Source organism: Ciona intestinalis, chromosome 7 (genome assembly GCF_000224145.3).
Source record: "Ciona intestinalis chromosome 7, KH, whole genome shotgun sequence".
NCBI lineage: Eukaryota > Metazoa > Chordata > Ascidiacea > Phlebobranchia > Cionidae > Ciona > Ciona intestinalis.
Window position 1 is genome coordinate 2322047 of NC_020172.2, and position 22742 is coordinate 2344788.

Genomic DNA, 22742 nt, shown 5'->3' on the forward strand with positions numbered 1-22742 from the left:
CTTATTGTTTTGTTATCAACTTTTAATCTAAACCTCTTCTTTTTACCAAAGATCAGAGAAAATATCATCGTTCTTCTTACATTCATCTTTCTTTTCGTAATCTCTTACTTGATCATTGTTCGGTTTCATCATAAGAAGGAGCGAGATGGTTTGTATGGAGGAGATGAAGATGCCAAAGCATTCAGGTGAAAACAAAAAACCTGTTTTTATTATTCACAATACGTTGGTGTAAGTTGTTTTTTTCTTTTTTTGTGTGTGTCACAGCAAACTAAATACATAAATATGTATATGTATACATCATATGATTTTTATACCTTGATAATTTTAACATTTAATTTGGCTTGTGGTGTGGGACAGTTTTTTAGTTTTGTTTGTTAAACAGTTATGTTTGTTTTACACCTATGTGTCAGCACAGAGGTTTAAAACGTTTTCTTTATTCACAGAATTTCATTTTATTTGTGCACATTTTCGTTAGCTGTATCAATAAGTTCAATTCTCATGCTTCCAATGTCGATGTTGAGCAATGAAGTTGTTCATCTGTATCCAGATAGCTATTGGGTGCAGTGGCTTAACGGTGCTCTCATACACAGTAAGTGCACAAATACCTATTACTGTACTTTGTACTCCACCCACACACAGTATCTATTCATTCAAAATGACAGGATGTTATTTGGTTTTATGTTCATGAATAGCAGCAGATGCATTGATGGACAGGCATTGATTTTGCTTTGCCCAAAGGAAAATAAATCAATACAGCTTATTTTATGACGGCGTAATGTTTTTCACTTATATATTTAACTAAATTATACCGTATAATATTTTGTTTTGTACTGCAAATGCACTTAAATTTTCAATATTATATAAAACCTGGCACTGCTGTTTTGCTTAATATATGCAGTGACAAGTATAAACCAACAAAACACCCAAATTTTTTATAAAATAGTAAATTTTATTTCAGCCTTTTGGCAGTGGACTTTCATATTGAGTAATGCCTCTCTATTCGCACTACTTCCATTTTCATACTTCTTCACTGAATCAGAAGGCTTCTCTGGTCAAAAGAAGGGATTAATGTCACGTGTATATGAAACCATAACAGTGTTGGTGTTGTTGGCTGTATTGGTGCTAGGAATGGCTGTTCTGGCTTTGGCATTCTTTGACCATGATAATTCAGCACAGGTGACATACCCTTAAAGTTACTAATGTTAAATATAGAAATATTATGTCAAATTGTATTTTAAATGGGTGAGGTCTTACAGTAAGGCGTAACATCTTACTAGCGGTGTGCAGTGGATATGAAGTTTGAATCTACCATCATTCCAGAACAGGGGTTCTTAAACTGGGGGGCGTGTAACACTCGGAAGGGGGGTGCGAAAAACTATAAAATAAAGTGTTTTATGTCTTAACAGTGGTGTTCAAAAGGCTTAAATACGACGCACGCAAAAGTTAAATTAAAACAGCAAACCTTTAAGTCTGTTTTCAAACCTCTTACACATGCTAAATGATGAGGTGTCAATCGCTATTATGACGCAAATAATCGCCAAGTGAATTGCTATTATGTCTTAATTAATTGCCAGGCTAAACAATCGCTATTATGATGCAATGAATCCCTACTATTTCGTAACAAACAGTCTACCTGGCTAAGGAAAACATGGCAAATATAAGGCTAAACTATGACGCAAATGTAAACGGAACGGTTATTTGATTTCACTTTTGCGGTGATCGCGATAATGTATTTTACGCAATAATACAGATACAGTCAACCAAGGGGGCGCGGTTTAAATGTCCAATATGTTAGGTTTGGCTGTGGTGGATCGTGGCAGAAATTAATTGAACACCACTATGATAATTTAACAAAAAAAAAAGGGGGGGGGGGGGGCAAGTTTGTTGAGATCTTCATTGGGGGGGTGTGCTTCAAAAAGTTTAAGAACCCCTGTTCCAGAATGTTACATATATTATCTTACAAACTGCACAATTTCTCCCTATATATTTTTTAAAATAGAAGTAAATACTAATACATAAATAAGGTTAAATTCATGTAAGCCTGAAATATACAATAGTAGACTATTAGTCATACATTTGTGTTATTAAGTTTTATCAAACATACATATGACAATGACATTGTTTTAATTGATGTCACTGTTAATCTAGTCTTGTAATGATTTTACCATGCAGTCATTCATGTCACATTAATCACCATGTGCTTTGGCACTACAAGCTACTTTTTCTATTTTTCTGTTTTTTACTTTTTCTCTTTTTTTATTAGTTTTATAATTATTACCATCCTTATAGGGATTTTAAAAACAACTACCACTTGTTGCTTACCGTAATTAATTCATCATTAAATTTAGGGAAATTATTACACATTTTGTACTAGTACTGACAACCCATGAAAAAAGCATTTACCAAAACAAGGTAGATACAATTACAATCTTTTTTCGTTCTAATTTAGTCTTGAAACTTTCAGGAAATATTGATGAGAGTAAGTGGTTACTATGTACAGTATCTCTACTCCTTCTTGCTATGCATATGTGTGGTGTTGATGGTGGTCACATGTGCCCCCCTTGGCTTTACAACTTTATTTGACGCTATGGGTCACCTGCTAGTTAAGCCAAAGCTGTTTGAAAATAATGACAACCGAATTGAAGCAGAAAAATATGAAGAGGTGCTTTCTAGTTTAACAATACTTCCTAATTAAGTGTGATAATAATAAGTAAGCACTGGTGTTTTAAAGATGCCAAAAAGCTAGCAGTTTGTGACTGCTGTGAGTTACAAACAGGCTGTTTGAATTTTGATCAAAATTGACAGGACAGCACATAATTTTTCTACTGTACCATTGCATGTAACTGTTCTAGGAAAAGTTTATTTTTTATTCTGTCCCATTATAAGAAGACTACCAAATCAGCTGTTAAGGTTTTTATTTTTTTTAAGATTATCATTTTTATTATTTATTGCGGAACTACATAGTATTTTTGTCCTGATATAAAATGTTACACCACTAACCTAATCAATGTAGTAAATAAGTAGACTATGGTCATGTATAAGAGTTGTTTATTTCCTATCAGGAAGCATTGGAAAGAAAGCTGAAATCTGCCTCCTACATGGCCAAGGTAAGCCAACAAGAAAAACAGGATCTACAAAGGGAATTTGAATCCACAAAGAAAACAAGATTAAAACTTGAAAGAAGAAAAAGGGCATCAGCACTTGAAAGAAACCTTGGCTATCCTCTTGCTATGATTCTTCTGTTGGTGCTTACTGGCCTTGCTTTGTGCATGGTATGATATTGTTATATAGCTTGCATTTATTACATAGATAACATTGTAATATAAATATGAATGGCAATGTTATTGCCGCCAGGTGTATTGTTAATGTGAAAGAGAACTTCTGGCATTTGTTTGGTGGTATAGCAGATAAAACGTATATATCATAATACAAACAATTGCCAGAAAATCTCTTTCACTCTTAGGAATGACAATGTTTAACATCAAATTGTTGCAGGTCAGGTTATAACCAGTTGTATTTGCTCTCGTAGTAGTTACCTTGTAATCCTTTTTTATGTCATAGAGTAGACCATTAGATGTTATGTAACTTCGTTAATGATTTTTTTTACTTCTAATATGTAGCGTTGTTAGTGATTTTTTTACTCATAAATGTTACTTTGTTAATATTTTTATAACAGTACAGTATAAAACAGTATAAAACTTTTACCGGCATTATCATCCAGGTATCCTTTCATATATTGAAACTTGTCTTTGTTGGAGATGAAGAACTTCACCCAAGCACTTCCAGAGAGGATTTTGGAAAAGATTACAGGTAGCTTCTAACCCATAGTACAGTTCGTCATCTTGTGTTTCTATTTTATTTTTTCCATTTACATAAACTCTTTCCGTAGCCTTTTTTTGGTGAACCTATGAACCATATTTGTTGTCATAGAGCCTCTGTTTTGGTGTGATACTCTTAACTCAACCATGTTTCACTTTTACCTAACTATGCTTCATATTTAGAAATATTTATCGTCCAAAAACATCTCCAAAAGAAAAAAAGCAACAAAAAGAAGAAGCAGTGCACTGGTGGTGGCAGTTCTGGCTTACGACTGAAACTTTACCAACAGAAGTAAATGATGTAACTGAAGGACCTTCACTACATACATTAGGGGCAAACTCATTATCACCATTTGGTATATTTGGAACCTTTGTTGAGGTTTCAGTTGTATTATACCTGATGTTAGCATCTGTAGTTGGGTTATACAACATGCCAGGGTTCAGGTTGCTAAAACCTCAAAAATACAACACCGAGATTACGAAGATCATTTTAAACTGCCTTGTTGTTCAACTGCTAAGTTCATCTTTACCAGTTCTATCTAGAGTATTAGGTGAGTAGATTAGTTCTAATTTTATGAAGAAACCTTTAAAGAAAGATCCAATATGCCCATGCAATCTGCCCCTTTTTGCTATTTTGCTAAAAATGCACAATTGGGACCAAGTTGGGTCTGATATTCTGTCCTATGAGGTGCCGCACTGTAGTACCTTTTATATCATTCTACAGCAAGGCATGTCTAGAACCTAGGTGTTAAGATGCAAAGTTGACCCATCTGTAGACCCTTGCGTCTTTTAACACAAAAGCTGCATCAGCATTAACTGGGGTGTTTTAGCCTGTGAGCTGAAGTAATGGTTTAACTTTAGCCAGAATCTTAGGTCCTATGGCATGCACCACTGTAAAATCTCACACACATATGAATAGACCTAAAATACTCCACTTGTTTTCAGGCATCACTGTGTTTGAGTTGCAAGGTAACTTTGGTAAGTTTTCATGGTTGGGAAACTTCTATATAATATTTGGTTGCAATGTGGGGTTCGCTGCTGTTACTGCTTTGTGCCTGGTCAACAAATTCACTCTAAAAATGAGAAGAGAGTTATACAAAGCATTAAGTAAGTACCAAGTATCTCATTTAATATTCAATGTAAAGAATAATATAACTGTTTGCTATTAATTAATTGCTCTTGGTGGTGCAATGAGGGTCATTATAATATGGTGCCCAATTTGTAATTTATGTCTGATTCAAGTTGGCTTATCACATGGTGGGGTGTTTTATTCTCAACTTTCTTAACCAATGGTTTATATGGCTTTTATTTAAATTCCTAAACTTTTCATGATTTCGTTTTAATAAAACCTACAAAACCTCAGCCCAATTGTTAGTCATACTTTCTTCAAATGTTAATATATATAAATTTCTCAATATTCTGCCAGCCTTGGATCTTAAATGCCCCCTAAAAATAGTTAAAACCTACATTCGATTGTAGCAAATTCTGTTGCCTACTTTCAACTCCAGCATTATTTATACCTGTGTAAATTTATCTTTTTGTTTTGACACTGTTTATATTTTAATAAGCTGATCAGATATGGGGAAGTTAAAGCGGATCCGAGAAAGAACCCAGGCAGTGAGGAAAGTTTGATATATTTTTAGTCTTAGAAGTCAGGATAAGGAAGTTTGTTAATTAAACTAATGTAATATGTTTACAAAGAGCCAAACATTATTCTTATAAAGGTTAAACAAAACAGGTGTTCAGGTATCAATGAAATCAGATTTTATATGTTAAAATTGTATCATACATGTGGGTTGTCATGTCTGTTTTAACACTACCAAACTCAAAACCGTCAAGGTTAGTGTACTTTTAGGCTTATAAAGCATTTACATTCCAGAATTTAAACAAATTTCAAGGTTTAAATGTAGGCTCAAGTGTTAAATACCTTCATCTGCTTACAATAATACCATTTATTGTTTAATCTTTTGTGTTCATATCAATATGATATTGTTATTTATAATCATAAACTGTGTTGTAGGGTTTCGAAGTGTCAGCATTACTCCTAATGTGAAGCGTACCAGACCTCCAGATATGGCAGCGCACACTTCAGTTTTTTTAACCAATGCATCAGATGTGCTACAGAAAAATGAAGAACCAGACAATAACTCCAACGACGCACTTCAAACAACACTTTTTGCATTGGAAAAACAGCTTAAAGAAGTGGATGATAAAATATGCTCTCCGTCCAGAACTTCCAAACTTACATCGAGAAAATTTTTAGGTCCTACAGCTTTAAATGCGGTTGTGCATAGATAAGCTGGGGAAAAAAAAAAGGGTTCCCCTTTTTTTGGGTTTATTTCTTTAGTACTTTTACTTGCTTTTGTACACTAAAATTGGTTTCGTATTATGTTAATTAGTTTTTGCAGATATTAGTATTATACGAATTAGTTTTGCAGATTTTTTACATATGTACACTGCGGTAAACTATTTTTCTTTATATGATGGAGTTCTAATTTGATCCATGTCACATTTGTTTGTTAGTTTTAGCCAAGATGTATGCTTGCCTTACCAAATGGCTTCAATAACAATGTGTTTAGTTGAGCCAATTTGCTTCATTTTGTTTATTGAACATGCCAATAGAAAGCACAATTGTGACATATACTGTTTACGAAGATAGTTCTTAACTCATTTGCTGGTACACTTCCTTAACAATTCTTTAATGTAGTACACACCCTGTACTTTGCTTGGTGTTAACTGAAAAACTGCTTTTATAGATTTCTTTTCATTCAAATACTACTGTACCGTGATTTTAGATCTTTTCTGAAGCATTGAACTAAAATATATTAATAACATCAGTTACATCACTGCATTATAAGCAAGACACTTGTTTTTGAATTACAATATTTAATTTATTCAGTGAAATTAATATCACCCAACAAGTTCCTTGTGTATAAAAAACACAGAACATGTAGCATTCACTAAAAAAACGAAAACTATTTTATCACGTGATCATACGAAATAAAACGGGCGGTCCGAAACGTCCCGTAATACGATGTATTAGAAAAATATACATTTAACAATAACTACAGTTTAACAGGAATTATGGATGTACAGTACAAGTTTTATGTTTTAGTTCAGCCTGTTCAGGTACTGGAGTTTCACAAGGATTTCGTAATACGCAAATACAGCAGTGAAATATATAACCAAACAACGTACTACTACGAAAACAATTAAATACAGAGTCGTTTATTACCATTATGGGACAATAAAAACGAACTATTAGTTTATGTGAAAAAAAATCACAATTTTTAACATGTTAGTGTACTATAGAGTTTAAAAAAATACAATAACGCTATGAAGTAATTGTTGTAACAATACTTTGTTCCGTTCCAAGATGGCGACCGAGCAATGGCGGTCAGTTAAGTCAACGAAGAGAAAAAAAGTGACACATTTCGACACGCTTAAACTTATACAAAATTATATTAATTGTACAAAATATATATACCAAAATTTAACCCATGACCTGTAGAACATGTTGGTACGATTTTTTTTTAAAAATCGTTTTAAATCTAAGAGAATAAAGCTCGCAAATGTAGTGCTTTTCATAGTCTAAAATTCGTCTGAGATTTGTACAGTATAATAGGCCTTACGTTTCCCTTGCCTTCCTAGCCTCGCGCGCACCCGCTTGCTGAAGAGAAGCGTCACTCGCCAATTTCTCTCGATTTCGACGTTTGCCTTCTTTTCTTTTCTCTCGAACTTTGTAGGTGTCAATCATTTAAAAATTCTAACCAATCACAGCTTAACTACGTCACGAGCCATCTCCCAAATATGGGCAGACAAAATTCAGTGGACCAAATCGCTCCGCCTACTCTAGGCCCTATAAATAGTAGCCGCGTGTCTACAAGGCTTCAGTTGCCCAAGTGGCGTTTCAGCGTTAGCTGCTCTAAACAAAGCAGAACTGCGCTAGACTGGTGCCCAGGTATCGGTTAATTTATTAATATTTATTAGCAACAAGAACAAAATTTGTTTATTTATATTTATAGCCTTGTGAGACAGTTAAGTCTTTATAAAATACGTGCTGTCCTGAAAACTCAAGGCGACATCATAGAACCTACCGATAGGTTCTCTTAGCTGACGTCACAGCCCTCTTTATATACCAACCAGCGCTGGAAGAAGAACCGCATTTGAGCGCGGCGCGCGAATAGAGCGCACACGTGCTACAGAAACAAAACCATGGCACTCACAGAGTCGAGCGTCGATTTAAAACTTGTAAAAAGAGTCCAGTTTGGTATTCTCAGCCCAGATGAAATCGTACGTTACACTTTATTGTATATTTGTATACAATCAATTATCCTTTATAAAACGTATTTTGTTCCTCATGGCTATTAACAGTTACTAACATCGTTATTAATGCCTTTACATACCAAATTAATAATCCATAAATAAATCCATTGTGTAAAAGCTAACAAACAACTTAAATTTATAAAAAGTTTTCAAACATAAAAGTGTTTCTTACATTAAAACTGTTACCATAGAAACGCATGTCAGTCACTGAAGGTGGGGTCCAATACCCTGAAGTGTCAGAAGGGGGAAGACCAAAGCTGTTGGGGTTGATGGACCCACGTCAGGGGGTTGTTGATAGAATGTCAAGGTACCATACACACATATATACTATGTAGGCTATAATGTACCTGTCATTTTGCTGCTAATTCCTTTTCTCCTTCCATTTTACTTACTAATCTGACCTTGTTGCTGTATTCAAAGAATTGAATAAACAGTTATGATATGTTACCACATGCAGCCTCTGCTCTTTGTATATGTAAATTGTTGCTGCCATGTTTATTATACATGAATGTAACTAGCTTTAACCTCGCATGACTGGAAAACGACAGTGGTCTGATTTACCTGTCATCTCAAACAGCTCTTCTGGTATTTATTGTGTATCGATGTTTGGATGCCCGATACAGGTTGTCTTCCCCAGGATGAATAACTCACAGCCTTCATTTATCTATTTGACACACATTATTAGGAATAAATTGGTGTTGCCTAGGCCTTTTTCCAATGCAACAATACTATATGAACTTCCATCTACTTGTAGAAGCTGAGAATTTTAGGCACAGAAGTAAAATCATAGGAAAATACGAATAAATGGAATCTTTGAAAAAATGTTTTATTTTTCTAATACATACATAATTATACACTTTATACATATATATATATACTTTATTTTGCAATACTTGAATTTTTAATACAGAAGTAAAAAAGAAATTAAACAGGCGAAATACTTAAATCTTAATAGTTTTATTATTCTGAAACTTGATTTTATACACCAGGTGCCAAACATGCGCTGGCAACATGACTGACTGTCCTGGACACTTTGGTCACATAGAACTTGCCAAACCTGTATTCCACACTGGCTTTCTAACGAAAACAATAAAAGTTCTTCGTTGTGTTTGTTTCTACTGTTCGCGCTTGCTTGTTGAAAAGGTGTTTATATATATATATGCATTGTTTTTATGTTTGTTCAATTAGAATACCCCATCTGAAGTTAATACATTTAGTAAGGAGTTCATATTATAATGGACTGGTTTACATCGCTTTAAAATAATTTCTGGTTTTATTAAAACAACAATACACAAAAGAAGGAGTTTATATTATAATAGACTAGTCAGTAGCTGAAAAACAGAAACTAATACAATTCAATACTGACCAAAATTCTCCACAATGTTCCTACAATGTTTCTATCAATTCAAAAAACTATAAAAAAATGTCTTGTAGATGTTTTATCTCTGTATTCATATATAATTTTACATTTTTTTTTAATTTCAGGGAAATCCAAAAATTCGTCAAATCATGGCTAAATCAAAGGGTCAACCCCGTAAGAGGTTAGCTCATGTCTACGAACTTTGTAAAGGGAAGAATATTTGTGAAGGAGGTGAGGAGATGGATAATACATTTGATGTTCAGCAACGTGATGAAGATGAACCAAGAAAGTAAGATTTGTTTTATTTTGTTATTGTTCCCCCTGTAAGTCGCGACTCTGTGATATAAATGATGATACCATATCAACAATATTAAGTGATTATATAATAAACCAAGAAGAAACGAAATGAGTGTTTTGCTTGCTAAGTAGAAAAAGTAAAACAACATATAAATAAGCCTAAGTAAGGTGCTTATACTGTGGGTGTGCAATAACATATTTATATTTAACGTCTTGCTTATGATAAAACTGAAAACAAAGATAAAAACAAAGAATATATATATATTTTTATCACTTGGATAGTAAAGTGTCTTTTATTAGATAGAAATTATAATAAAACTAACAACAGAAATATAGAGTTAAAGTTTAATAAGAAGTTGTAAATATAAACAGAGTGGGCCATGGTGGTTGTGGACGATACCAGCCAAAGATTAGACGAGAAGGAATGGAATTAATTGCTGAGTGGAAACATGTGAATGAAGACTCACAAGAGAAAAAGATAGTTGTTTCTGCGGAACGTGTGCATGAGATATTTAAGGTAGGGTATGTGGCACACAATACACACAAAGCTGTATTGCTCTCAAGATGTGTTTTTGTTGGTGCTGCAACCCTGGGAATTTATCGGGAACTTAAAAGACTACTTTACTATTTACAAGTTATATTGTAAAAGGACATATTATCAAGGTTCTGCAGGCTTTAGCTTTTTAAGAATATCAATTGTAACATTGACAATTAAGACCTGAGCGATATATATTTTAACAATCATATGAGTAAAATCTTTTAACGAAATCTTAAATAACTTTGCGAAAATACAGCAACACTTACACTCATAGTTGCCAAACAGAATGCTAAAACATATGGTGTTATCCCTGTTTTAAAAGTGGCATGCCATAAAAAAATTAGGCCTAGAAATTTAATTAATTCCATCTATTAATAAATATCCTTTACATTGTAGAGAATATCTGATGAAGAATCTGAGATCCTCGGGATGGATCCTCGTTTCGCGCGACCTGAATGGATGATAAACACTGTGATCCCCGTTCCTCCCCTTTGTGTTCGACCATCAGTTGTTATGGGGGGAGGGAGTGCAAGGAGTCAGGTGTGTGGTGTGGATTGTTTGTATTAGTGTGTGAGGGGAATAGTCTTCTTTTCATTTTTTTTATTTTGGTAGTAAGAAAATATGACATGTTTATATAACTATCCTCCTGAGGTAAAAAAGCTTTGTTAATCAAAATTACATATATATATACAGTTTTTCTCTTGAAGTATTAATTCACTAAAACTATAAATTTTAAATTGATAAACTCATTCGAACGTTACAGGATGATTTAACTCACAAACTGGCCGACATTATTAAAGCAAACCAACAATTGAAACGCAACGAACAAAATGGAACTGCCTCCCATATTATACTGGAAGATGTGAAACTACTGCAGTATCACGTGGCTACGCTATCTGACAACGATATGCCTGGAGTGCCTAAGGTAAGATGGGTATTATGAATATATATGACACTGTATATGAATGACTCCATAGGTAAGACACAATTGTCTTCTTTTTTTATGTTGTGGCTCATAAACAAAACAAAAAATCAGTCCAAATTGTTATTCGTTTCCAGGCTTTACAAAAATCGGGCCGTCCTTTAAAATCAATTAAACAACGATTAAAAGCAAAGGAAGGACGAATTCGTGGCAACTTGATGGGGAAGCGTGTTGACTTTTCTGCACGTACTGTCATCACACCTGATCCTAATTTAAAAATTGATGAGGTATTGAATTATAAACAGATTTTTTAGTTTTTTTCCGAGATAAAACTTAGCTATACAGTAAAACTTTTTAAAAATTTCTTAATAAATTTTAAATAAATAGCTCCTACATCTAGAAATTTACTAGTGTTTAATACAAATATGGCTTATTTAATTTTAAGTCAATGGTTAAATGCATATTAAACAATTATTATACATCATACAATTCCATTGTTCCCCACGCTATAAGTAAAACTACTTAGGAAAAGTGTCAAATAAAACCTGGCTGCTAAACACATACAATATATATTAGCTCATATTGAGTTGCCAATATAGCTGAAGTGTTACTGTTATACATCATATAATCCCATTATCCCCCACATAGGTTGGTGTTCCACGATCCATAGCTTGCAACATGACGTACCCGGAGATTGTGACTCCTTTCAACATAGAGAGGATGCAAGAACTGGTTCGTCGTGGCAACAACCAGTATCCGGGAGCAAAATACATCATCCGTGACAGCGGGGATCGAATTGATCTTCGATATCATCCGAAACCTTCTGATCTTCATCTGCAAGTTGGATACAAGGTGAGGATTAAAGGGTTTACAAATTCTTCTCTTGTGTGCAGAGGGATCAAATGTGGGGACCCAGATTACGCAGGGCTTTTTAATAATCAGTAAACATTACAACCAACAAAGTTACTTGTTACACAGGATTTAAGAAGTTATGGTGAAAATTAAATAATCTTTTTTGTGCATATTGAGTATATTTAAATAAAAACAGTTTTGTTTTTTTGGCAAATAACATAACTTTTACAAAGCATTTTAGTTCAATCAGTTGTACAATTTAATTTCCAATGTAATTCATGATTTTTTTTGCTGGTATGTGATCAAATTTTTTCTCTAAACAAACTTACATTTGTGATAGGTTGAACGTCATATAAAAGATGGTGATGTCATAGTGTTTAACCGACAACCTACTTTGCATAAAATGTCAATGATGGGACACAAAGTTAAAGTCCTTCCCTGGTCAACCTTCAGGTGAATATAATTACATCTATTTAACACTGACCCAAATCTCAAACTCTTTTGATGGAATCGACTAACATTGGCCTAAACCCCAGGTATCATGGTGTGCCTCGCTGTAGGACATCTGTAATGTAAAATAGGAATCAAAAATTTTCTTTGCAAGCCTTTTTTTTGTGACCATATAGAAAATATATTTACTTTATAACCTATACAATCTAGTACTTTTTTTATATTATAAAGTTTGTTCAACTGTATAAACTAGCTACAGTAATTGCAAGGTCTCAATTTTATCCAAACTTTATCTCCTATAATCTATGATAAAGTCTGTTAGTTACGTGTTTATGTTACTTACTACAATAAAATCGTTTTTTACAACAGCTATGTTATTATGCTTGGTAGCAAGAGTAGCAGAATTCCTGGTATGAATGGTCAAACAAATTTTTTAGAATGAATTTATCTGTGACCACCCCATATAACGCTGACTTCGATGGTGATGAAATGAACCTCCATGTTCCGCAAACCATGGAAACGAGAGCCGAGATCCTCCAGTTGGCGATGGTGAACAGGATGATCATCACTCCTCAAAGCAATCGACCCGTCATGGGAATCGTGCAAGATACGCTGACTGCTGTTCGTAAAATGACCAAACGAGATTCATTTATTGAAAAGGTAAATAATAAATATTGGATTGAATTTTTAACAATATAGTACTGTGGGGTAAGATGGGATTTTGTTAGCACCTAAATCCCATATTACCTGAAAATTTCTTTAAGATTTAACCATGCTCCTTCAGAAGAGGGATTCGGTTATGTAATTTTGTAAATATTCTTTGTTTACTTCCAAATGAAAAGAGGTTTTTATAGTCTGTTTGAAGCAGCCATTTTCATTTGTTGCAAATTTGTTCATTAAATTTTGTTGGAGAATTAGAGATTGATTAAAAAGGTGAGAATTGGATTAGGTAGTATCGTAAAATTCTGCTGAATTGCTTAAGTATTAAGCAGGATGGCTTCTTTCCTGTATAAAGTGTGAATATATATATGATACCAGCTGGTCCTTTAATGTGGTATTTTATTGTTTCAAAAACATGAATGATCCAGTATGATACAGAAACTGGTAGATTTTTGTCCATATTTTGCCCATAATACAAAGAGTTTTTAAAACAGTTTCAACACAAATGTGCACCAAATAAACAACTGGACTTCAAAACTTGGCAGGGAAATTAGACATAAACAATTTTAAACCATTTTTTTATGAATTTATTACTTGTTAGTTTAAATTGACATAAAGCACACATTTCTTTTTCTATGATGCTACTAAAATTGATGAAATTAGAAATTTCCTGTTCATTTTTAAAACCTTCCAATCTTAAGAATTTTATAAAGTTTTTGGTCGACAAAGAAAGAAAACCTGTTGAAAGATACAGAACTGAGGACAAGTCATTTGATATGCAAATTTCCACCTAAAGTTATTATAATTGCCCTTGCTTGAATGTTGATGTGTTTATTGTTGTTTTTTTCCATCTCAGCCCGACTTCATGAACTTACTAATGTACCTTGGTGACTGGGATGGGTACATCCCCCAACCTGCAATCCTCAAACCAAAACCTCTATGGACGGGGAAACAACTCTTCTCGCTCATTATTCCTCCTGGGATTAATTGCATCCGGAACCACAGCACTCATCCTGATGGTGAGGACTCCGGACCTTACAAACACATATCGCCGGGAGATACAAGGGTAAGTGGGAAAAAAAGAATATTAAAATCTTCTAAAAATCTTTTTTTTTCAGATGTTTTATATATTATATATTTTATATATTCTATATCATTAAGTTTTACAAGTGTTGCATATTTTCGATGTGTTGCTTAAAAATTCTTCTTTTAAAACTTCCCAATTTTGACTTTTTATAGCAATAAGTTTAACACACTTATTGTAGCTTTGTATTCTTCACTAAAGCACATTTGTATAAATAAAGATAATTTTTTGTAAAAAGGATTTTAATTTGTTTAAAGTATATATATAATTTTTGCTCATCATATTTATTACGCAACACACAGGTTCTAGTAGAGAATGGAATCTTACTGAGTGGCATCATATGTAAGAAGTCACTTGGTACCTCATCAGGTTCACTGTGCCACGTTGTTGCTCTGGAAAAAAATGCTGATGTTTGCCGGGAGTTTTACAGCAATATACAGGTAGCTTTGTGGAACATGATTGGAATTATATATATCCAAATATTTATTCTGTCGCTACCAACTGCCAGGGCTAGCATAATTCCAAAAAATTCCAAAAGATCAGTTTAAAACTGTTTATGCTGATGTTTTTCCCCAACATTATTATTAGTTCAATTAAAACTGCTTATAAAAGTAGTTATGTAAAATTAAAATACGTATGAGAAAATTTTCAATTTTGTATACTTTATTTTTAAGTAACCTTTTTGTTAAAATTTTCTGTGTTTAATAATTTTTTAAATATAGCCTGACTATGACCTCACAATGTTCATTGTCCACAGACATGCGTAAACAATTGGTTGATGATAGAAGGTCATTCAATCGGTATCGGAGATACAATTGCAGATGCTCAGACTTACCAGGATATTCAAACTCAAATTAGGAAAGCCAAGCAAGAAGTCATAGAGGTAAATCACGCTCAGATTTTTTAGTGGGCCTGTGGAATATGAAATCAAGTAGAAAATTAATATTTTAATTTTAGCCATACGTTTTCTACTCTATGTTTTGCATAGGATATACGATAATGAAATGTAATTGCTTCTAATAAAAAAAAAAATAAAAAAAAAATATAAACGAAATAAAAAGCATGTTACTTTTACATTGTTCTGGCTAATTCCTGGAAATTTAACATTGTTCTGGCTAGTTTCTATCTACAGGATGATTTATAATACATCAGATACTGCTATTACACACCCACAACCCACAACCCACAATAAAACTTAATGTTTTACCCACCCACCCAGGTTATAGAGAAAGCACATAAGGAGGATTTACAACCGACACCTGGTAACACATTGAGACAAACGTTTGAAAATCAAGTCAACAGGTAGGTTCTAATTAAATGTGGTTTGTGTTGTGTAACATTCCTAATGAAAATATTCGTTGATAAGTAATTTAATTCTATTCAAACAGCAATTTAAATTTCGACTCATTTAACATCAGTTTTAGAGTAATAGGCAAACTTTGGCTAAAACTTCAGGTAGAACTCCCATTGTGTGTCATACTGAAAACTTCATAGATTAACAGCATTTAAATAAAACAGACATACAAATTGTAACTATTGATGGTTTTAGAATTCTAAACGATGCTCGTGACAAAACTGGTTCGTCAGCTCAAAAAAGTTTGTCTGATTTCAACAACTTTAAAGCCATGGTGGTGGCTGGATCTAAGGGTTCAAAAATTAACATTTCTCAGGTAATTTATTGAATTTATGAGCTTTATTGTTATGTTATAATTTATTTAAACTTTCATGGAAAATCGGATGCTTTTTTTAACATTTAAAATGTCAAAATTTCATAAATATTGGATTTTTTAACCTATATAATACTCAAAACTCTCAAATGAAAACAATTTCCCATTCCCAGGTCATTGCTGTTGTGGGGCAACAGAACGTTGAAGGAAAACGAATTCCTTTTGGTTTCCGTCATAGAACACTTCCACATTTTATTAAGGTAACGCTTTACAAAATAAACTACATTTTTTGTCTACGCTATATGTTTATGTGGTATTTTGGCCTTAAGGGTTTTTCCGATAGATGCGGGTTGCTTTGGTGCTGTTCTCTGTTATATATTTGAATGCCATTTTTATACTGTATTTCTCCCGTTTATTTTTATACTGCATTTGTTCATTTAATTTGTGTATTGTATTTACACCTGTCTGACCTGTGTATTGTATTTACAACATAATTTAAAGTTTTGAACAGTTGTTGTCATTATCAATATTCTCTCTAAAACCATATTTTTTTACCTTATAAAAAAGTCCAAGACCATTTCTTATACTTCAGGATGATTACGGTCCAGAAGCTCGTGGTTTTGTTGAGAATTCATATCTTGCTGGTTTGACTCCAACAGAGTTTTATTTTCACGCTATGGGAGGAAGGGAAGGTCTCATTGACACTGCTGTCAAAACTGCAGAAACTGGTAGGTGGTATTTCTATGTCAATTTTTGTATATGTTTCATGCTGTATTCTGTATGAGGGTATGGTGATATGTCTATTGTATCCAGAAATAGTTTTTAAGTCACCTATGCTGTGTTATAACATGAAAAGATGTATGTGTGTTCAGTGTTCTGTCTTGTGTCCAAGCAGGTACTTATGATACAACTTGAGGTGTATTTCGTGTATAAATACAGTATTTATGTGTGGTATATAATATACACCCATATTATAACTGAACAGTATGCAAGAGATGTATTAATAGTTGAATATTAGTATTACATTTGTTTCCGTTGTATAAAAAGATACCCATGTCATGCTATATAACTAAATACCATGTTATAACTTGGCAGTAATTATGTGGGGTATGAAAACATCCCATATTTTTTATATAAAATACACCATTACACAACAGGATACATCCAGAGAAGATTAGTTAAAGCCATGGAAGCGGTGATGGTGAGATACGACGGCACTATACGTCAGTGTAATGACTTCATGATACAACTGTGTTATGGGGAAGATGGGTTGGCTGGCGAGAAAGTGGAATTTCAAAACCTCGCAACTCTTAAACCAAGTCACGCCACTTTTAATAAGGTGTGTAGAATATGTATTGTTTGCATGGTGGTTTGTTGGGTGTTGGGTAAAGAAAAAATATGTTTTACAGAATATAATCTGATTGCCTTTAAACTGTCTTATAGATTTATCAGCGTAAATGTCACAGTAATATATGATTGACGTTACCCATGTTTCATGAACTCACTGTAGTCTCACATAATGAACTACTTTATGAGTGATGTGTATTATATAGCAACTTTCTAAACTGTATGGATAAATAGGCAATGAATTCACTACATGACTGCTTTGGAATTCATTACTGAGTATTAAAACTGAAAAACCCAAGTCAAAATATTGTTAAGTAGCATGTCAATAGATCTATATCGTAAGTTTTGTGCCTAAGAGTGAGAATTATTTTCATTAATCCTCTGCTTGTAGAAATTCCGATTTGATTATTCCAAAGAGCGTTTCATGCGGCGTTGCATGAATGAAGACGTTGTAAGAATGATACAAACTGATGTCACCATTCAACAAGAATTAGAAACTGAGTTCGATCAATTACAACAAGATCGTGAAAATATTCGAGCCATTTTCCCAACTGGTGATAGCAAGGTAGTGTAGCTTCATTAGGCAATTAATTAAGAGTTTAGTGGTTGTTTTATGTATTAATATGTAATTAACATTGCAATGAAGTTAGCATGAATTAATAAATGTAACTTGTTTATCATTGCGTGGTGGGGCAGCAACCTTAGTTATAACTCAGGTGTTCTGTTTCATCCCCTAACCACTAAGCCACAGTGCCGGAACAAAATAGAAATAGAATCATTACTTATTTTGAATCATTCTAAAAATTTTGCCAAATAAAGCTAAATTGTTTTAAATTCAGAATTAAACTGGAATAATTTCAATAGAAAAAATAAATAAAAATGTTAACAAAGCTTTTTTGATTTCGTTTCCCAGGTTGTCTTGCCTGTGAACCTGAGTCGTTTAATCTGGAACGCACAAAAGATTTTCCACATTGATCTTCGTAGCCCGTCCAACCTCAACCCACAGCGTGTTATTGAGGGTGTGCGAGATTTAAGTAAGAAGTTGGTGATTGTGTGTGGTGAGGATAGATTGAGTAAAGAAGCACAAAGCAACGCTACTCTGCTATTCAATGTTCATCTAAGGTAAAAAAAATGTGAATGCTGAGAATATATTGTGATACTTAATTAAAAGTTTTAAAAAAGAAGAAAAAGCTGTTGTTTTTGTACTTTTTTATATTTCCATCACTTTTTGCTGTCAACAGTTTGTTTTTTTGTGAAAAAAACTTGTTTAAACTTTTGTCTTTATATGCATTTGTTTTATGTTTTCTATGAAAATGTTTATCATCAATCATCACAAGTTTTATTTAAAGTTGTTTTGGTGTGCCATTCTTTAGAAGTGCTTTTTATACAAACCATAGAAATAAAAAAAAACAACTTAAGAGATAAATGTTACCTATTTTTCTCCTTTCCCTACCATAACACCATTCCAACTTGCCCCAGGTCCACCCTATGTTCACGGAGAGTAGCCGATGAATTCCGTCTCTCAGCTGAAGCGTTTGAATGGATCCTCGGTGAAATTGAGACCAAATTCCAACAAGCGCAAGTCCACCCTGGTGAAATGGTGGGAGCTCTTGCTGCCCAATCCCTTGGTGAACCAGCCACACAGATGACCCTCAACACTTTCCATTACGCTGGTGTGTCAGCGAAGAATGTGACGCTTGGTGTGCCGAGGTTAAAGGAATTGATTAACGTCTCAAAGAAACCCAGGACCCCCTCACTCACAATATACTTGATTGGCCCAGCTACTCGGGATGCACAGAGGTGTAAGGTGGGTGACAATGTTTAACTTCTTACATTACTGAAAATGGTTTGAGTTTTTTAAACTGAACAGTTTGAAATCAAAATTGTATCTTACATATGGGCTATTTTTTGCCATCATATTATTTATAGACATTGTTAGAAATCACTACAATATCATTTTACTCTACTGTTGTGAAATTAAAAACAGTTAAAAAATTTATTACACACAGGATGTTTTATGTCGATTGGAGCACGCCACGCTACGTAAAGTGACAGCCAACACTGCAATTTATTACGACCCTGACCCCATGAATACAGTCATTCAAGAAGATCAAGAATTCGTGAACGTTTATTATGAGATGCCAGATTTTGACGTCACAAGAATTTCTTCATGGCTGCTTAGGATTGAACTTGACAGAAAGAGAATGACAGGTCTGTCCTTCTTCGTTGGGAACATTACATTTGTTTTAGATGTGTTTGTTATATTATTTACAATACGTTTTACGGGCGACCGGTATTGTTTTTAAGATTAATACAATAATTGTGATAAGTTTAAAACTGATGTGCTAAAACATAAGATCTTACCCCTGTTTCAGCAATTGGGGTAAAATGCAACCCTAACCTTACATTTATAGATGTCACCTTCACGTATATATCATGTTATACACAGATACATTATTTTTACATCACAGATAAGAAACTGAGCATGGAACAAATTGCTGAAAAGATCAGCGCAGGGTTTGGAGACGACTTGAATTGCATTTTCAACGACGACAATGCTGAGAAACTCGTGCTTCGTATTCGGATCATGAACAGGTGTGTGTTGAGACAATTTAAAATGACATCACGTCCTAACAAGTGTATCATAATTCATAATGTCTGTTGAGGAAACAATTTAAAATGATCGACAACGACTCTAGTCTTAACAAGAAATGATAGGGTGTTTGATCCACTTGTTTAACAAGTGTAGCATAATTCATATTGTCGTTGACTGAATAAAAATTCAGTTTGTAAACTTAAGTCCCAGTTTTATCAAGCTTTAGAAGTTAACATCAAACATTGCAGTATTTTAAAATTACTTTGTTTTATATTTAAAAGATTAATTTAAAAAAATGAACTTTTTTGAGTAAATCCCATAAAAAAAACGTTGTATCCAACTTTTTTTTAGTGAGGAACAAAAAGCAGATGAAGACACAGAAGAACAAACTGATAAAATGGAAGATGATGTCTTCCTGCGTTATATTGAAGCTAATATGTTGACTGACATGACATTGCAGGGTATTCCACAAATTGCAAAAGTAAGCCGTAAAATAAATGCTATAGTAAAATATTAGTAACAGCCAATACACTATTGGGGTGCAACAGCCACAACAATTTCCCCAGTAAAGTTTGGGTTACAAAAATAAGTTATGTTGCACAAGTGTGTGGTCTTCAGTAAAGCACATGTGGTACCTCAAACATAGAATACTTAAGCATTTGTTAATTGGTGAATTTTATTATTTTAACACCATCAACAGTTGGACAGACAAAAAAAGAGACTTCTATATTAGTTTAAAATCATACCTCAGCTTAATTTCGCCTTCTTGCTTGAGTGAAAATATTTTTACCCGACTTTTACAAGCCATAACAAATACTCTCTCATTTAACCAGGTGTACATGCATTTACCTAAAGAAGAAAACAAGAAGAGAATTGTGATAACAAAAGAAGGAGAGTTTAATGCAGTCCAGGATTGGATCCTGGAGACAGATGGGACAGCTTTGATGAGGATTTTATCTGAGAGAGATATTGATCCTGTCCGAACTACTTCTAATGATATTTGTGAGATCTTCTCTGTAAGTATTATGATGCTAACCAGTGTTAAATATGTTTACAGTAATATGCATGTATAGTATGCACAGTATATGGAATACCAGTTCAGTATACAAATGAGCATACCTGACAGCCCTCTCGAGTACAGTAAAATGTGACAAGGATATTTTAAATGGTATAAATTTGATTGTATATTGGTTTTTCACTGAATATTAAATATATTGCTTTTATTTTGAAACAATTTTGTTTCCTTTTTTAAGGTTCTCGGAATAGAAGCGGTGAGAAAAGCTTTGGAGCGGGAAATCAACCACGTCATATCTTTCGATGGTTCATATGTCAATTATCGTCATTTGGCGTTACTATGCGAGGTTATGACATCAAAGGGACACTTGATGGCGATCACGAGGCACGGTATTAATCGTCAAGAGACAGGGGCGCTGATGAGGTGTTCGTTTGAAGAGACGGTCGATATTTTAATGGAGGTGGGTTCGGCTGTTGTATAACAGAAATGTTCTGTTTATTACACCAGTTTACAAGTTACTACATATGTAACTTTGTGATTGATTTTTTTATTTTCTAAATATTTAATTTCGATTACCAATAAAAGTTCATTATATTGAAGCAATTGCCAAACTGAACAGCTAAATCTACATTGTTTTGATTTCCCATTAATATTGAATAGATCATGCCTTTTGAATATTAAACACAGACAAATTCTCAAACAAACCTATCATTGTCCTTTTTCAAAGACCGGAATGAAATTTAATATTCTGTATGACGCCACACCTTTTGAACCAGAAGTAACATAATATGTTAAAATTCCACAATGTTATGACAAGGTCATATCATATGTTACGTGTTTACAGTCAATTAAGGACAGATAAACTTAGTTGTATTTATTAAATTTTATCTTTTAAGCTAGTTTAGAGAACTTACTGGCAGCTCTGGTATAATTAAAAACTTAAATTCAAATATTTCTTTGCCCAGGTTTTAAAATGAGAGTTAAAATATAATAAATTTATTTATTTTTCGCAGGCTGCTTCTTCAGCAGAAACTGACCACATGGATGGCGTGTCTGAAAACATTATGCTTGGCCAGTTAGTACCGGGTGGAACCGGTTGTTTCGGGTTATTACTGGATGCTGAGAAGTGTAAATATGCAATGGAGATACCGACTAATATTGGGGTTGTTGGAGGTTAGTTGGTGTTACTTAATATTTAATATTTTCTAGCACACTGGGTGTTAGGCCTCTGTGTGAATGATTGATTTCAAAACTATGCTATACACAGAGTAAATTAAATGAGTAAAATTTTATGCTTAAAGCTGTAGTTTCCCAATGTAATTTATATTAAAACCATGTACAACAGTGGATAATAAGAAAAAACATAACTAGTCACAATATAAGTAGAGGGTCAGCTAACAATATGTGTCATTTATAGAACTTTACTTACTAGCAATATTATATTTATCATTAATAATTTCAAACTAAAGTATTAGTAACTTAACTGTAATGTTTTTTTCTTAGGAACTGGAATGTTCTTTGGTTCCATGGCTTCTCCAAGCTCCATGTCTCCAGCCATGACACCATGGAACAGTGGCGCGACTCCAGGATTCAGCGGCTCCTTTACACCTGGTGGCTTTGGCTCCGGCATGACTCCAAGTGCGGCTTCTTTCTCTCCAGCCCCCACAGAGAGCTCTGGCTTCTCACCCGGCTTTAGCCCCTCATGGAGTCCAGCTCAATCCCCGGCCCTTCAAGCCCCGCATCACCATACATTCCTTCACCCAAGCACTCAGCTATGTCACCCAGCTATTCCCTGTATCACCCGCATACG

General features: G+C 33.8%; 2 protein-coding genes across 2 annotated transcripts in view; both read left to right on the plus strand.

Moving 5' to 3' along the window:
• The first annotated feature begins 48 nt into the window (after positions 1–48).
• LOC100179615 (limb region 1 homolog-like protein) lies at positions 49–6716 on the plus strand. Its single transcript, XM_026835231.1, has 8 exons — positions 49–185; positions 959–1176; positions 2465–2662; positions 3063–3272; positions 3722–3810; positions 4002–4369; positions 4764–4925; positions 5839–6716. The coding sequence occupies exons 1-8, from the start codon at positions 146–148 to the stop codon at positions 6114–6116; spliced, it is 1563 nt and encodes a 520-aa protein (XP_026691032.1). The 5' UTR covers positions 49–145; the 3' UTR covers positions 6117–6716.
• A 1094-nt stretch (positions 6717–7810) lies between these two features.
• LOC100177272 (DNA-directed RNA polymerase II subunit RPB1-like) overlaps positions 7811–22742 on the plus strand; it is a 16874-nt gene continuing 1942 nt past the window's right edge. The window contains 30 exon segments of the mRNA XM_026835250.1: positions 7811–8111; positions 8336–8451; positions 9134–9287; positions 9630–9793; positions 10174–10318; positions 10736–10879; positions 11103–11264; positions 11399–11548; positions 11910–12113; positions 12454–12566; positions 13001–13223; positions 14080–14289; positions 14610–14747; positions 15065–15190; positions 15527–15609; positions 15857–15977; positions 16148–16234; positions 16567–16702; positions 17132–17313; positions 17713–17886; positions 18235–18443; positions 18801–19128; positions 19331–19532; positions 19793–19916; positions 20269–20398; positions 20751–20933; positions 21171–21392; positions 21946–22105; positions 22436–22648; positions 22651–22711. Of these exon segments, the coding sequence (XP_026691051.1) occupies positions 8034–8111; positions 8336–8451; positions 9134–9287; positions 9630–9793; positions 10174–10318; positions 10736–10879; positions 11103–11264; positions 11399–11548; positions 11910–12113; positions 12454–12566; positions 13001–13223; positions 14080–14289; positions 14610–14747; positions 15065–15190; positions 15527–15609; positions 15857–15977; positions 16148–16234; positions 16567–16702; positions 17132–17313; positions 17713–17886; positions 18235–18443; positions 18801–19128; positions 19331–19532; positions 19793–19916; positions 20269–20398; positions 20751–20933; positions 21171–21392; positions 21946–22105; positions 22436–22648; positions 22651–22711 (4742 nt within the window). The 5' untranslated portion in view covers positions 7811–8033.